General features: G+C 38.1%; 1 protein-coding gene across 7 annotated transcripts in view; it reads left to right on the top strand.

Annotated features, from left to right (window-relative positions):
- Positions 1-15499, top strand: part of LOC101358307 (membrane cofactor protein) — a 65454-nt gene extending 49955 nt beyond the window's left edge. For 3 of the 7 annotated variants that reach the window (XM_023730288.1, XM_023730292.1, XM_023730293.1), the window contains 4 exons: positions 4232-4276; positions 7346-7381; positions 7832-7892; positions 14404-15381. In XM_023730288.1, coding sequence (XP_023586056.1) covers positions 4232-4276; positions 7346-7381; positions 7832-7892; positions 14404-14476 — 215 coding nt within the window. In that variant the 3' untranslated portion in view covers positions 14477-15381. The other 4 variants (XR_002823918.1, XM_023730290.1, XM_023730289.1 and 1 more) reach the window with 4 other exon arrangements.
- Positions 15500-17602: the final 2103 nt, after the last annotated feature.

Genomic DNA, 17602 nt, shown 5'->3' with positions numbered 1-17602 from the left:
AAACAGAGTTGTATCCAAGTGTTTGTCTTCAATTCCACTCATCCTGTCTTCCACCGTTTCAAATCTGCTTCTCAGCCCTTCGACACCGTCCATTTCTGAAATCTTGTTGTTTATCTTTTGGATTTCTAAGTGTTGTCTTTGTACAATTTCTAGTTGTGAATTTATTTTGGCATTTTGTTCCTGCCTTATTTTCCTGAATTCTTCCAATTTTTTGTCTGTATTTTCCATGAATTTTTCTATTTTTTCCGCATGTTTGTCAGCTTTTTGCCTCAGCTCTTAGAGAATTCTGAGTATTAGAGACTTGAATTCCCTATCTGGTAGTTCTAGTGCCTTTTCTTCCACTGGAAAGTCATCTGGTGTTTTATTTTGGACGCCTACTGGAACCATCCTGTCCTGTTTTGGTAAATGTTTTGATATTGTCTGTTGTGTTCGGGGCAGTCAGTTGTTATTTTTCTCATTTATTGATTATAGATTTGTTTGTTTCGTTCCTTTTTTTAAAAAATTTGAGTATGTCTGAGCAGGCGGACTGTGTGTTCTTTGTTGTTTGCTTGTCTGTGGGCACAATTCTTTTCACCTCCTTCTCCAATTGGCAGGGTCAGTCACTCAGATATGGTACAGCAGGGCAGGTCTAGCTGAAGAGGCGTTACTGGGACTGGTTTTTTGTGGCACTTACTACAGCCACCTGGGCGGGTCGGTAATCAGTGCAGGGCAGGTTTCAGTAAGCCGTGCCTGTGCTGCTTTGTGGTGTGACGTTAAGTGCACAGTGCAGGTAGGCAGGATATAGTGGGGAGATTGTTATGTGTGGAGCTAAGATGGATATGGGAGAGAGGAGAGAGGAACAGAAGCCAAAAACTTACAATCAAAAAAGAGTGCTAGGGGAGCTTGCCATTGGAGTGGAGAGATGAGAGACTAAGAAATGGATAAAAACAGAAAGGGGAAGAGGAAGAAAAAAAAAGAATGAATAAATAAAAATCAGAAAGGTTAAATAACCGCACAGTTCCCAGGGATCCCACCGGTGCGGCTATGAGGTCTGGGGAAGTCACTGTCAGGTGTTGCAGTACAGCCAGTTTAGAAGGCGTAGAGTTATATACAATGCCAGGTATTCAGGGAACAGAAAGAGAAGGAAGATATAGAGAGACGAGAAACTGAATAATGAAGAAAGACAAAAAGGAAAAAGAGTGAAAAGAAAACAAAACAAATTAAAAAAAAAAAAAAAGTACAAGAAAAGCCCCCCAAAAAATGGCAAAAGAACCAATGAAAAAAGAAATGCTCTCAGGGATCCCTCTGCACATCTGTGCAAGCCAAGGGGGTAGTTTCCTTGCCACGCAGCACCGCCTGGCCTTTGAAAGGGCTCCCAACTCAAGAAAAGGAAAAGAAAACAAACAATTCAAAACAAACCGACGAACAAAAGCCCCGGGATCCCACCAGCGTGACAGCCCAGACTGGGAAGCAGCTCCACACTCGAACGGAGCTCCACAGCCCCTCAGGAAGAAGCAAAGGTGGCGCACGGAGCCAGGTATTTGAGCAATAGGAGGGGGAGGTGGCAAGAGGTAAGGAAGAAATCAAAAGATGTGGAAAAAAGCAACACCAGCAGCCAACAAATGGCACTCAGAGAACCGGCCCATTCGGGTGTGGAATTCAAGCAGCCGGTGTGTTTCCCAGACGAGAGATTGTGGCCGCGGGAAGCAGAGGAGGCCAAGTGGGGGTGAAGAAGGGTGTGGGGTGGGAAAGCACATATCTCAAATTACCGGTTGTTTTGTCTCCCCTGGAAGCTCTGTGAAGCTGCTTTCTCGTACCTCCTGTTTGCTGGTCTCCTGTAGGAGTCCAAGATGGCGGATCCGCGCTGCGTTAGCTGGTAGGGAACCTCTGCATGAATCTCTTCTAGTTCTCCGTTCTCTGTCAGTTTTCTCACTCCATTTGGTGCTTGGCTGAGTTCTTTATCTCTTCATTTGATGTTTTAGGGTTTCAGGATTGTTGTTTTCTCTGTTCGGCTTAGTTTTTCAGATCTTTGTTGTGAAGGGACGGCGTGGTGCTTCTGCCTAGAGCGCCATTTTGCTGGAAGTCCTACAAACACATTTTTGTTAAATTTCAAACATTACAAAAGTATACAGAGTAAAAGATTAGTTCTCCTAGTGTATTACTTGAATTAATCACTGTTAATAGTTTAGGCTTTCCTTTTATCTGTTTCTGAACATTAGCATCCTTATTATGTGTAGTTATACACATAGTTTGGAGTTGTTTTTTTTAAAAACAAAAATGACATGATATACTTATTTTTTCTGTGACTTGCACTTTTTCTACTTAATGTCCTGGATTATGGGTATGTTTAGATGTATTCTTATCCTTTTTAGTGATGACATGAATATATAGCATATTTTATTTAACTATTCTCTTATCAGTGATCATTTATGTATGGAGAAGCTTTACAGTATTAGGTAGTTGGATATATTGATCCTTTCCTTAATGTCTATGAGTTTTGTGTTTTTCTTATAAAAGCTTGAAGTCTTCCCTTTGCTGAAGTTATGCGAAGATGTTACTCGTGTGTTCTTTGCATTTAAATCATTGGTACATCTGAAATTCATTACAGTATGTGGAATGAGATGGGGTTCCTCCCCACCTGCCCCCATTGGGTGCTGAGCAGCACCATTTGTTGTCTCCTCTTCCACTGCTGTGAAGTGCCACTTCTTATACATTAAATGCATAGGTGTTCTAGCCTCCTTTCTGTTCCTTTGAACTCTGTCCAGTCCTGTGCCAGCAGCAAGCATTTTTAGTTACTGTAGTAATATATGTGTTAATATCTGACAGAACATTTTATTTTCAGAAATTTCTAGGCTAATCTCATGTTAATTTCAGATCAACTTTTAAATCATTTATTAAACCCTCTTCTTTATATCTTAATTGCCAGTACCAGTTGCCATGGCGTACACTCCTACTCATGGTGACCTAGCATCACATTAATTTCGTAGACTAATTTTGGGAATATAATACAGATTTCCCCTGCTATCTGGAAGTTCTCCTTAAGCCAGTTCACTTTTACAAAAGAGGTACATTAGTACCTGTTTTTCCTAACCAAAAGAAACCCAAAAAGGAATTTTGCTTTTAAGAAAAAAGGCTAAAATAGCATTCCTGTATGTAAATAGCTGGTTTGGGGGCATGTGCACCCCTGCTGACAGTGGGCTTAGTAGGTGAAAACCAGGTCTGCGATGCTAGATGGGCGCCAGTCCCCCTGATCATCTCAGTAACCTCAGGAGTGAGTAGTCTGGGAACTCAAATTGCAGCTTGCCTGAAGGGGGTAGCAGGTCCAGGGGTAGGCTGGTCAGGAAGCCCAGCAGCCCTCCCCTTCTTCTCCTCACCTTCCTCTGCTGCCCCCTCCTCCTCCTCCGACAGCGTCAGGGAGGCAGTGGCGGCTGCCACTGCTCTCCCCACAGCCCAATGCTCCATAGTCCCGGGTGGCTTGCCCTGCAGGGACCATCCTCCACAGCTCTTGCCCCAGTTTTATGTGTTATTTGTTATGACTGGTAGGTTATTTTTTGGGTCTGGGAATGCTAAAAAATTTTTCCCGTATAAATTAATGGTAATTACTTCGCTTTACACCACTTCAGCTTAAAAAGATTTCATAGGAATGCTGTACTTTTGGATAGCTGGCAAAACCTGTAGTGATAAATTCACTTAACTGTACCACAGAATGTCCTCAGAGGAAATGTTAGTGGGCAGGGAGAAGAAAGCTAATGGCATTCAATATAAATTTATAAAAGTTTATGATACTGCTTTTAATAAGAAACCATAATATAATTTATAAGGAAAATAAATTATCAAGTTTTTCTTTTTACAATGATGAAAAATGAAAGTCTGTGAATTTAAGTTTTGAAGCTTTATTTGTTTTTCTTTTAACTTCATGTAGTTTCAAATTTACACTTAGAGAAAAGTTACAGTAGTACAAAGAATTCCCCACATGTTGACATTTTATCACATTTACTTTCTCATTTCTCTCTATATCTTTGTTCATTTCTTCTAAGCCATTTGAGATGAAGTTGATACAGTGCACGTTTACCCCTAAATATTTCAGGTTTATTTTGTAAAAACAGGATACTTACTTACATAATTACAGTATAATTATTAGAATCAAGAAATTAATATTGATATAATACTATAATCTATTGTTGTTATTCATAGTTGCTGTTGAGTTGATTCAGATTTATTTTTTACTTAATCTGTTTTTCTTTTTTTCTAGGATATTCTCCTTCCACTAAACAGCCACCAATTTCAGGCGTTCTAGGTTTGGTTATTATTTTGGTTATTAATAATCCTGCATTATGAAACCTTAGAGTTTCACATAGAACTAATAAAGTCTGTAATCATCTACAGTTAAAGGAGAAACCATGTGTCACAAATGATGATAACATTAATTATAGAGTTAATTTAAGAAGTGCAAGATACTGTGAAAAACGGCTTGAGAACGATGTCTGACCTCCTGTAACTAACTTCACTAGGGGAAAGGAGAATCAAGATCAACAGCCCAAGACTGATTCCCACGAGGCAGAGGCCAGACAAGCCTCCCCTCTCTGCCATCATTATTGTCACCAGCTGTCCCTCACACAGCACTTTCTCCTGGGTTCAGTAATTTGTTGCGGTGGCCACACACAAGTCACAGTCCATACTCAAGATTATGGGGTTTATTATAAGGGAAGTGATGGTTACAGTCCAGGCTCAGGAATACTCAGGATACAGTTCTTCCATCAGGACAGCCTCTCCGCAGCTGTGCTCACAGGCATGCCTCTCCCTGGCCCTAGGCCTCTCCCCAAAGGCACTCAGCTTTCTTTCTCCGTGGGCCGGGAAGGCCACCACGCTGTCTCCTGCTGCCGGGTCTCCTGCTGGTCTCTCCTTCCTTGGTGGTGGTGGGCTCCTCCTCTCTGCTCTGGAATTGGCTCTCTTTTAAGGGAAAACTGACCAGTCCCCTTCATAGGCCACAATTACCCTATCACATAGTCACCTGGGTGGGAGTTACAAGACCATGGCTAGACAGGCCACACACAAATGTAATATAATTGCACCTCAGATATCATGACAATGTAAGTGGTCATATGTGTAGGAACACTTAGGTAATTACAATTTTTTAAAAAGTACCCTGTTATGGATTGATTTTGTGTCCCCAAAAAATTGTGTGTTGCCTGAACTGTGCACGTAGAGATTTTTGAAATGGTGTATCTTTAGCTATGTGTATTTTCACCAAAAAAAAAAAGGTTGAGAAGTTACAGGGTTGACTTGTTGTGGGGTTGTTAACCAATGTCATAAAACAATATGTATATGACTGTTTCATGAGAAACTACTTATTCTGTAAGCCTTCACCTGAAGTACAATAAAAAAAAAGTAAACCAAAAAAAAAAAACTGTGTGTTGTAAATTCTAACTTCTGTGTCTGGTGGCATAGTGGTTAAAGTGCTCAACTGCTAACCAAAAAGTCAGCAATTCAAAACTGACCATATTGCTTTGAGGTGGAATCCACTCAACAGCAGTAGGTTTTTGGTTTATGCCTGTGGTTATAATTCCATTTGAGATTGGGTTGTCTTTTATTATGTTAATAAGACAGGATTAGTGTAGGGTATGTCTTAAATCAATCTCTTTTGAGATACAAGAGACTAAACAAGGAAGCCAGGAAGCAGAGATGGGGGAAGAGAGATGCCAGGCCACATGAAGATCGCCCAGGAGCAGAAGCTCAGAGAGACAAGGGCCTTCCTCCAGAGCCGGCAGAGAGAGAAAGCCTTCCCCTAGAGCCACACCCCAAATTCAGATTTCTGTCCTCCTAAATTGTGGGAAAATAAATTTCTGTTTGTTAAAGCCATCTGCTTTTGGTATTTCTGTTATATCAGCACTAGATAATTAAAACATACCCCAACATGGGATTCCTAGTAGGGTGAGACTTTGCGTGGCACAAATGGTTAAGCACTCCGTTGCTAATCAAAATGTTGGAGATTGGAGTCCATCAAGAGATGCCTTGGAAGAAAAGTCCTGGCAATCTACTTCTGAAAAATCAGCCATTGAAAACCCTGTGGAGCACAGTTCTATTCTGACACACATGGGGTTGCCAGGAGTCGGAGTCGACGGAAACTGGTAGTAGGGTGAGGTAGGTTTCTTAAATGCTATTGTTAGATATAGGTTAGAATTCATAAAACACAACCAGCTTTACATGTAGCAGTGTTAGTTTGTGATGGCAATTTGTAGTAAATTGCATGAGCCTTAAACTGATATATGCTGGGTTAGTTTTTTGTCTGGAGTAATACACTTTATGTAGGCTTACACCGTTTACACAGTATATGTTAAGGAAAATGATAACAGTATTGTAGTAACAGTTAAAGTTGAATGAAATATAAAGATTTAGATCAGTAAACGAAGACAAGAATCTATTACTTTGTATTCATTTGACTAGTGATAATCATTTTATAGAATGCACTCTAGCTTAATTTGTAGTATATGCTTTAGCTCTGAACACATGGTCAGACTGTCCTAATGCTAGTAAACCCAGTGCCATCTTATAATGTTAGACACTTGGCAAGTTATGAAATGAGAGGGTCAGAGGTCAACATGACAGTTCTTGTGTGACTTGTAGCAGTTTTAATAATAGTTTAGAGGCAGACATGCTACTGACAAACACGCTGAGGATTTAGGATTTTGTAGAATTAGTATTTAGTGATCTCTGAATAGTAAAAAATGCATGTTTAACTTTCTCTGCATAATTTATATCCAGATGCTCTTGTGTTTCATTTACATTTTTAAAGGGAATCTCCTTAATCAGGACTGTGTCTTAATTTACATGGGTGTAGGGGGTGGGAAGGGGGTCGATGGTCAGATAAAGTATTATTTGTGAAGAGTCTGAAAACAGTATCTATGATAGATGAATAGAAATTTATTTATGACTTTCTGCAGATCCCTTTTTGGGGAAAATATAAATTAAAATTCCTACCAAATCATAAGAAATGATAGAATGAATACTGAACTAAACCAAATATAATGGGATTAATACTTTTTTTTTATTGTTACTTTCCTCTAATCCACTGAATTCTGATTGTTCTAATGGCCTTTATTAAATACCCTGTGGGGTAGCTACAGCCCAAAACAATGAAACGTGAGGTTCATATCCAGAGTTTTACAGGTTGGACCCTAAACTTGGAAACTGGTTAGAAGGATTCTGTCATCAAAATGACCTGGATGTCCTGGCAGTCAAGCTAAAACTAGGAGATGGATTCTTTTTTGCTGTAGTTCTCAGATGATGTGATAGAAATAAAAATGTGGCTGCTCCCTGGAGACCCATACATGCTTCATGTCTTCAAAGTGTTTTCTCTTTTCCTCAGATGGAGGCAGCATCGCTGTGATTGTTGTTGCTGTCCGTAAGTATTCTGAACTTTGATACCACTTAAATCAAAATCGCCATTAACTAAGAAGTTCATTATTTGTTTTTTATAGTTTTTCAGTTTTTATCATTTTTAAAGCTTGAGATTCAGTAAACCAGTCTAGAAAAACCTTTCATATGATCTACTAATTTGGTGGTAGTAACCATGTTTTCTCACAATGATTAGTAATATGAGTTAGCTTCCCAAATATGCCTTTGGTGATTTTCTAAGTTAAGCAGAGAGTCCTCTCTGACTCACTTTGGAATGTTTAAGTGATTCCTGGGAACTGTAGTTAGACAGTGGAGAGTCCACAGGGTATGTAAGTGTATATGTGCTTAAATAAAATCATATTTTCTGACCACTGAAATGTAACTAACATTTACTTCTGCTGGATTTTGAATCTTGGTGCCGAGTTTTCGGAGTGACGTATCATTTGTTTTCTTGTAGTTATGGCAGGTATAGTAGCTTCCGTCTTCCTGTACAAGTACGTTGGCCACAGGAGGAGGGGGTAAGTGGAAGCCCGTCTCTTCTCCCTTACTGGCCCTGTCGCCCTTGGCTGGCTTCCGTGCAGCCTCAGTTTGTCGTCTCTGTTGCATGCAGTCTTTTTTTTAAAGGTGCCTGCATTGGTGCGCCCTCAGGATTCCATTTCTTTGCCAAAAACATTTTCAGCCGCTTTTAATTTTGCAACAAGTAGTCTGTGCAGAGTTGCTTCAGCTATTATGACTGTAAGAAAAATTGCTGTAGGATTTGAGGTTTCAGTTCTGCAGCGAATCATGGACCTCTGTGAGTCCTTCCGTGCCCTAAGCACACCCTACTTCCTCAAGTGGAATAGTAGCCAAGATTACATTGAAAATATTTCACGGTGGAGACTTTGACAGTTGTATTCACGTGAATTTTTATGATGTAAGTTTCCATTTATATAACTTAGCTAATTGTAAAGAACTATGTAGGTATCTCATTCACATACCCAATTTGATTTCTTTTCATCTAGAGGTATTATTTATACATATGAAGCTGGGGGAGTAAAAGCAGCATAATTTGATTTCCCTCTTGTGTTCTCTTAATTTACTAGGTTGCCGTAAAACTGATGGGGTTTGCTGATGGGGGTAAGATCGACAGGGTCCCTCAATTTACTTTTATCTCTCTTTGGATCTATAAAAATGAGAAAATGAGGCTTAGAATAGCAAAAACTGACAGATAAATACGGTCTAAGGAAAATAGGGTTTTTAACCATCAAACTTAAATTTTAATGAAATTATGATTTAATGAAAGACTTAGAATAAGCTGTGGAACATCGACCAAGATTAGGTGCTTTGGAATGTCTGAAAGAGAATAATCATTTTTATTTATTTTTTCTCTGTGGTTTTGAAAATAACTTTGAAATCAAACATAATAATTTTAAGAAATTTGAGGTTCATGTTTTATGATATATTTTCCTTTTACATTAATCATTGGGTTTGTACTCAAACTCACACTTTTTTCATATCATCTTTTTTTAAACACCCACAATGCCTTCAGATCTTTTATTTATTGAACATATGACATGTATATTTGATTTCTCTATGAGTATATTTTTTAAATTACATATATCCAATGGTATGAGTAGGAAATACTACCAATGGAATACTTTTTACAAGTCTAAAAGGTTTGTGTAGAAATAACTTCTAAAGAAAAACAAAAGAAGATATTCTGCTCATTTTCTTTTGTTGAAAGTGTGACTGCATCAAAATATTTAAAGATTCCCTAGAAAGAATAATTGAACTCTCTCAAGCTACAGTTAATGGGTCTTTCGAAGCTGAACAATTGTCTGAGCATTTTACCCTAAATCGAAGGTTCAATAGCAGTAGTGATCGGAGATTCCAAAATAGTTTGTTGTGTAACTTTAAAAAGCCCATATTTTACGACAAATCTTATTTGGAAAGAAAACAAAAATTGCATGTGTTCAAATTTTAAAGTATTTTGGGAAGATATTTTTAACAAATGCAACATAATTAACCTGTATACAGTACCACAACTTAGAAAAGAGAAGTTTTTTTAAAAAATGGGGTGGGAAAGGTAACTTATAATTGCCTTTGAGCTAAAATATAAACTGGATTGGCATCTTTCAGGCTACATGCTGCCTTCTTCATGACAAGAGCATGTTCAATTAGAAATTCAGTGTAGCGTGTCATAGCTGAATTAAAATGGAAGGTCTCTCCATGGTTTGGCTTCAAGACATTGAAGTCCAATTTAACCCTTTAAGTTCTGTATTATTTTAATAGCTGAAGTTACTCTAATGAGGGAGTGGTATGCCTTTCTTCTTTACTGTCTGGAGCGTATTTCTCAAACTTTAATATGCACATTAACTACCTGGGGATCTTGTTAAAATGCAGATTCTTATTCGTTAGCTCTGGGGTAGAGCCTGATAGCCTGCATTTTACTAATAAGCTCCCCCGTAATGATGCTGCTGGGCTGTGGACCACACTTTGAGTAGCCAGAGTGTACACTATTATTGATCTGCCCATATGCTTGAAGCTTTACGAAAAGCCATCAAACCTGTTGGCAAATTTTCCCATGTTTAAGGTCATTGGATTTTTTAAGACTTATCTGTGTGTATGTTTAGAAGAAAAGAAAAAAAAAAAGATGTGGGGTGATGCTTGGCTTTCTTTTGTTGTTTGTTTTTTTAAAGGAATAAAGATACCTATTATATTCCTTGTATTGTTTAACATCCATAATCCTTTCTCCCACATGGAGTTACTTGTAATTCTGAAAGAAGAGTAGATAACCCCGAATTGCTGTTAAAGCTTGGTTCAAAATGGATTTGATGTAAACTTGTGTTTATGATAATTTGGGGAGACAGTTACCCTTGTACAGCCTTCATCCCAGAGTACAAAAAATAGCATAAGTAGCCATTTTTAAAGGAGCCCTGGTGGCACAAAGATTAAGCGCTCAGCTGCTAACTGAAAGGTTGGTGGTGAGAAGCCACCCAGTGGCTCCAAGGAAGAAAGACCTGGTGACCTGCTTCCCTTAAGATTACAGCCAAGAAAACCCCATAGGGCAGTTCTGCTCTGTCATATGGGGTCGCTATGAGTTGAAAATTGACTCAGTGGCACCTAACAACAGCAATCTTTGTTAAGACAATTAAGCACCATTTAAATTACTTGATAAAAAATGGCCAAAAGGTCATTAAGCATCATTTCAATTACTTGATGAAAAATGGCAAAAAGGTTTCTATTTCTTAGCTCTCAGCTAAGAATAGAACCGGATCCTCACTGGTCTGACACAGGTCCCATCTCCGTGCTGCTTCTTTTTTCCTTCCAGTTTTCTTGCTTGACGAATTCTTCTGCCATACTTTCTAATCTTGGAGTCCTCAGCCCTTGCCCTGTGCTTACTGCTTGAGCCCCATGTTACATGTCATTACTGTGTGGTTCTAAAAACAGGTGCCTTTTGTTTACATAAATGTTTTCACTATTTGTAGTGTTTCTTTTTTTTCATTAATGCATAATTTTCTGTATTCTGGTCAATTCATACATATCTAGATAAATGAGAGTTGGCTAAGTTAATCAGAATTGTTTACATAATTTATATATTTTACTACCTGTGACAAAATAGTTTTCTTTTTTTTTTTTCCATTTAGGCTATTTAGTATTTGGTGTACATTAAATCTATTTTTAATGTTAATATTGATTGATCCTGTAACTTTTGTGATTTTTAAGCTCTCATGCTTAAATGTTAACAAAAGTTTTTGGGATTTAGTATCAATTCAGGTGGTTGGGCGTATAATGACGTGGCAAAAAAAAAAGAAACTTAAGGATCAGTTTAACTTCAACATTTTTCTGCTTTGAGTCTCAAATTCGTGTGCATTCAACAGTTCTTCAAAAATTTGAACAAAAATCATACATACCAAGAGATTTTGTAATTAGAGAACATATTTACAATTTTAGATCCATCCCCAAAATATAGGAGTTATGTAATACTGTGTTAACAAGGGTCTTCCCTCAGGTTGAAAACAAGTGTGCTATGGGAAGAAGCTGTACTAGCGCAAAAGTCAGGATGCATCTGAAAATCTACGAGTTGTCATAAAGTTGAGTTCTAAGACAATAATACATTAATATATACTCTGTGTGCCCTCAAAATCTAGGGAGCTAGCGGCAGGACCATTTTTCCTCATACAATCTGTTGTTATTCTTTGAAAGAATTTTTACATTATTCACTCTCTTGCGATATGGTTTCAAGGGTGGATGCATTGAACAGAAATTTAGAATCTGTTCATCTCTTGGATGATCTGTAAAACTTAAAAGTTGCTTTTTGCACAGAATTCATGTTTCAGGTCCCCAAATTGGAAAGTCTTAATTTATGAACCTAAGGTCTCAGGTTTACTTCCATTCTCCTCTAGAACTGGTTTTATCCCGTTAATTACACCACTCTCACTTCTTTCTTGGTTTGATGTCACTATTTTATTTGGCTGTTTTCCCTTCCTCTCTGTTCAGCACATACATAAGTGATGAGAGCCACAGAGAAGTAAAATTTATTTCTCTCTGAGAAGAAGATAGATGAAAGGTTTTATCATTAAAAGGTATCTGATTTCTGTTGTTTCTTTTCAGTGATCCTTTCTTTTGAAAAATATTCTATTGTATTTAGAGAGCAATAACCTGAGCTAAGAGATGTTGGCCATGGACGTCAAAAGGAAACTTAGGTTCCTGCTCCCTTGGCCCGAATTAATGTCTTCTTACACCATTCTTTTTTTAAGTTTAAAGTAAATAATGTTTACTGACAGCCTTTTGCTTTGACATAGGCTTAAACAGAGCAATGTCAGCCTCCTCCTTTTATCAGACTGTCTAGTTTCCTCTACCTTCTAGAGCAGCCATGAATCCAAAAGCAAGCCCAGTAGGAAATCATCAAAGAATCATTGTGGGGGGTGGGGAGGACCCCACCTACAGAAGCCAAAATATACTATACTTAATTTTATAAATTTATTCAATTGAAACTTCTAACTAACTCTACGAAGGCATTTATCTGGTTCCCTTGACCAGAATATTTTCAGCATGTTAAAGAAAAACAAAAATATCCTCCGAGTTTGAAAAATTGTAATTTGTATTACCTTAAGCCCTTTGACCCCATCCACCTTCTGTCTTTGAATTGAAATAAATTAGCAGTGTTCCTCCATTTGTGTTGAATGTATGTGTGCCATAGCTGGGAAGAGAGGGAGATAATGTAGCCAGCTCCTTATAAATGTGAAGTGATCATCAGGAGTTTGGAGCAGGATCTACAGTAGCCAATGGGAAGGGCAATTTCCTGGTAAAAGCAAAGTGGTGTCTTTGATCACAGGGGCAAAGGGGAAGACAAAACATACCAACTAGAATTGGCAGTCTGGGCCTACCCTGTCCTATATATCTTCTTAGCCCCTTAGGATACCTTGGATGCTGTAGCCAATGAAAAAAGTAGTTTTTAGACTGTCTCTGCGCTTCAGAGGTCTGCAAATATTTGAAGTTAATTTAATGAATGGTGAAGTTAATATCAAATAAGTGTAATTAGTAATTCAGGTTCAGATTATATCATCTTCAAAATAGCTTTGTTATGTGAAAGGCATGTTTCTTTAAATGTATATTAATGCTTTTTCATATATTAGATTTCTGTGTAAGACTGTATTTATAGAAAAAGATTGCACAACGACAGGGAAAAAAAAGTATTGACCTGGAAAAGTCCCGCGGTCGTGGAGAATCCGGTGATAGGCCAAGCTGTTAAGTCACTCACCAATATGTTGTTTTTGTTTGCTGTCAAGTTGATTCTGATTTATAGTGACCCTACAGGACAGATTAGAACTGCCCCATAGGCTTTCCTAGGCTGTAATCTTTATGGGAGCAGATCACCATATCTTTTCTGCTGCAGAGCAGCTGGTGGGTTCAAACCACTGACCTTTCTGTTAGTAGTCAAGCACTTAACCATTGAGCCACCTCCTCTCCTACTCACCACTAAAGTTCTTAGGAAATTGCTATAACACAAGCGTAGCACTGTGACAGTGGAAGTTCATAATGATAGCCTTCCCCACAAAGAGAAATATCAAAATGTTCAAAATTAACACGGTTAGCTGTTCCATTGAATCGGCATCCCTGAAGTGTTTGCAATGGCAAACATACTGGTAAACAATTGGCTAGTCCAAGTTGAGTGTTAGTCTGTCTATTGTAGTTGGTTTACGAAGGCAGGGATGAGAACTGCCCTGTCCAATACAATGGCCAATAGCCATGTGTGGCTCCTGAGGACTTCAGAAGTGGCTAGTCCAATTTGAGATGCGCTGTTTAAGTGTAAAATACATACCAGATTTCTTAGGCTTGGTATGAAAGCATGTAAAATAACTGCCAGAGTGATATTTTGGTTAGATTGGGTTAAATAAAATATATTATTGAAATTAATTTTGCCTGTTTTACTTTTTTTTATGTGACTTCTAGAAAATTTAAAACTACATATGTAATTCATTTTATTTCTGTTGGCCAGCATTGCACTAGAATAATAGATTTTAGAAAGATGTCTATTGTTATAAGTATGATGTAAACTTTAGTTATTTAAGATAATCTCTTACCTGGAATATATGTACAATTCCCTCAACAATGGGGGATAAATGAGGCATTATTGCACTTGAATACTGTTAGAATCGCTACTTTAAAAAATTTTGCTTAGAGCCACAGATTTAAAATTGCATTATTAGGAAGATATGTTTCTCTCTCTAGTCTTTCCCATTGGCCTGAAATCAAAATGGGGAAATAACTAAGTACTGTGTATACAACTGCTCTCGTTCTTGTTTTGGAGGGAAACGTAAGTGTAATACAGTGATAGAAGAAGAGTTCCTAGAGAGTGAGACTAGTTGAACATTTGGAAGTATTTTTAAGAATCATTTATTTTCCCATTTTGGGGACTCTTAGTATAAGCATCATTTTTTAATTGCCCATTATCTAAGATAATTCTAAGATAATGGGCTTCTGGAACTTCGTTTCTGTACTTAATTATGTTTCTCTTTAATGCTGTCTTTGTACCTTGCCTTGTAGGAAAACAGAGGTTACAGCTGAATACAGCACTTACAAGGATACATCAGCCAGTCCAGCAGAGCCGGAGAGCTAAATGGATTCTACAAACTGGTGCATCATTTTATCTTTTGATTCTGTTACAATATTAAGACCTACAAAGCATATCCTGTAGTTTCTTGAGTCCTACTGTTAAGTCATGATGTTAGCATCTGAATAAGGCTTGAATCTAGTCACCATTCTCTGATGCTGCTTTGGAACATGCATGAACTTGGGGACGAACATCTTACCTGTGTCTGCTTAAATAACACTTCTATTTCATGGTAAGTCAAAGTCAATACAGTATCCTTAGTAGTATTAGAATGGGAAAAAGATTTATAGAAGTCTCCCAATTAGACAAATACCGTTCAAAATGAAGCAACAGTGATGCGCCACATCCACTCGGGCAATGTCTGGCCACATATATGTCCGTGGTCCCATAAGGTTATAACAGAGTTCAGAAATCCCGATTAAAGAATGGGACATAGCGGACGTAACCGGACGCAGCAAACGCAGCAGCTTCCCACACGCAATACATATATCTCATGTCTCTTGTATACAAAGCGATGGCACTGCCAGGTGTACTACAGTATCCTATATAGCTTTGCTAAGTATATAATATGGTGTTTGCACAACATCCAAATCACAGTGTCCTATTTCACATAACGTATTGTGGACGGTACAAAACACAACTGTATATTTCATTTGTGGATAAAATGGTTTTGAAATTTTTGTTCAAAGATTCATGCCAGTGCTTAAGATTCATTCTTTCAACAGTTTTAACATGTATTTTATTGTTTATTGTAAAAAAAAACTTTGCAGATATGCATATACTACTTCAGCTCTTATTGTTAAGTGCCATCTCACAGCAACCCTACGTACAATAGAAAGAAACACTGCCCACCCCTGTGCCATCCTCACAGTCATTGCTATGTTTGAGCCCGTTGTTGCAGCCACTGTGTCAGTCCATGTCATTGAGGGTCTTCCTCTTTTTCACTGACCCTGTACTTTACCAAGCATGATGTCCTTCTCCAGGGACTGGTCCTTCCTGGTAACGTGTCCAAAGTATAAGAGACGAAGTTTCACCATCCTCACTTCTAAGGATCATTCCGGCTGTACTTCTCCCAAGACAGATTTGTTTGTTCTTCTGGCAGTCCATGGTGTATTCAATATTCTTCGCCAACACCATAATTCAGGGGCATCAGTTGTTCTTCGGTCTTCCTTATTTATTGTCCAGCTTTCACAAGCATTTGAGACAACTGAAAATACCATGGCTTGGGTCAGACACACCGTAGTCCTCAAAGTGACATCTTTGCTTTTTAACACTTTTAAAGAGGTCTTCTGCAGCATATTTGCCTAATGCAATATATCCTTTGACTTCTTGACTTCAGCTCTTAAACATTAAAAACAAGAACACTGAAAATTGGGAATTTGGACAAGTTAGTAGGGTAAAATTCAATAAACTTGTCCTAAGAAACTAGTAAGAATTCAGAATTGCACACTTCTGTAAAAAGTTAGAAGGCCCTAACACCCCGGCCAGGAATGGCAGTTCATGGGACAAAGCAAACACTGTGGTCTTGGCAGTTTTCTTAGAGAATTCCATATAGTGAGTGTTATATTATGTCCCCCCAGTATATGTGTGGTAAATCCTAACCTCTATACCTGTGGTTATAATCCCATTTGGGGATGGGTTGTCTTTGTTACGTTAATGAGACAGGATTTTGTAGGTTGTATTTTGAGTCAGTTTCTTTTGAGATATAAAAGAGATTAAACAAGTAAGCAAAGCAAACACAGGAAAGAGATGTCAAGCCACATGAAGACTGCCCAGGAGCAGAAGTTCAGAAGAGACAAGGACCTTCCTCCAAAGCTGACAGAAAGCCTTTCTTTCAGCCGGCGCCCTGAATTCAGACTGCTGAACTGTGAGAAAATAAATTTGTTAAAGCCATCCACTTGTGGTATTTCTGTTATAGCAGCACTAGATAACTAAGACATTAATCCACTCTACACTCTGGCTATAGATGGTTTTCTTTCCCTCCTTCTATCCAGAGATGCCATACTTATCAAAAAAGTAGGCACTTTTATAGGGAATAAATTCATCAGGTAACCGGGATCCTAGTCCATTTACATTGTCCTTGCTGGTAGAACCCTCTTGCCTTTGTATACATCTCCCCTCATCTCCTAAAGAAGAGTAAAAATTAAGCCATGTGTTTCAAACAAAGAAACTTAGTGCATTTGCTGTTGGCTGTACTAGGGACAAAAAAGTGAACCCAACTCAGGTAGCACTTCATGCTTAGGTAGAATGGGTCTAGGCCCTCTGCTGAGTCCTCAGTACTCAGGAAAACTGTCTTTCAAACAAGTCAGTGTGCAAAGAGAAGCGACACTCTAATTCAAGTTACATTCTTTAAAATTTTGTTTTAAACTTTTATATGTTGCAGCACAAAGTGGGCCAAAGAAATGTTGCCTTGAGAAAGATATGATTAGGGAATCAGAAGTGTAGATCAGAATAAATATTGTTTTACTCTGTAAAGACATGTTTATGATGCTCGTATGTTTTCCTTCCCTCTGTAATCTCTGCTGAGGTGGTATCAGGAAGGAAGAGTTTGAGCAGAAGTAGACAGGAGTCCTGAATTTAGTTCATAGCTGAAGTGGTACTGTACCTATCTGCACGTGCTTTTCAAGAATGTGGTGATTGCTTGAAGCAAGGAATGGCTGTGCTATTTCTTTTTTTTTAAACCTAGTTGATGTATTTTTCAACCAAATGTTTTTATTAGCAAAATAAATGAACTTTTATAGAAGTTTCTGCTTCATGTATGTGTGAATGTGTTTTGTTTGTAAAAATCTGTCAGTATATATTGGAGAAAACATTTATTTACATACAGATGTTTGCTTAAATAATAGGGAAGGAAACATATTTGAATTAAAAAATAAAAGACTACACACGAGTGCTCATTACAGCACTTTTCACAACAGCGAAAAGGTGGAAACCACCGAAATGCCCATCAACAGATGATAGATAAGACGTGGTGCATACCTACCATGGAATCTTACTCAGCTAGAAAGAGAAATGAAGTCCTGATACATGCCACAACATGGATGAACCTTGACAACATGTTGAGTGAAATAAGTCAGCTGTAGTGAAATAAGTCAGTTGCAAAAGGACAAATACTGTATGATTTTCACTTAT

This window comes from Trichechus manatus, unplaced genomic scaffold (assembly GCF_000243295.1).
Source record: "Trichechus manatus latirostris isolate Lorelei unplaced genomic scaffold, TriManLat1.0 scaffold00035, whole genome shotgun sequence".
In the NCBI taxonomy this organism is placed as follows: Eukaryota; Metazoa; Chordata; class Mammalia; order Sirenia; family Trichechidae; genus Trichechus; species Trichechus manatus.
Note: the sequence above shows the minus strand (reverse complement) of the source record. Positions and strands in the feature narration are given on the sequence as shown.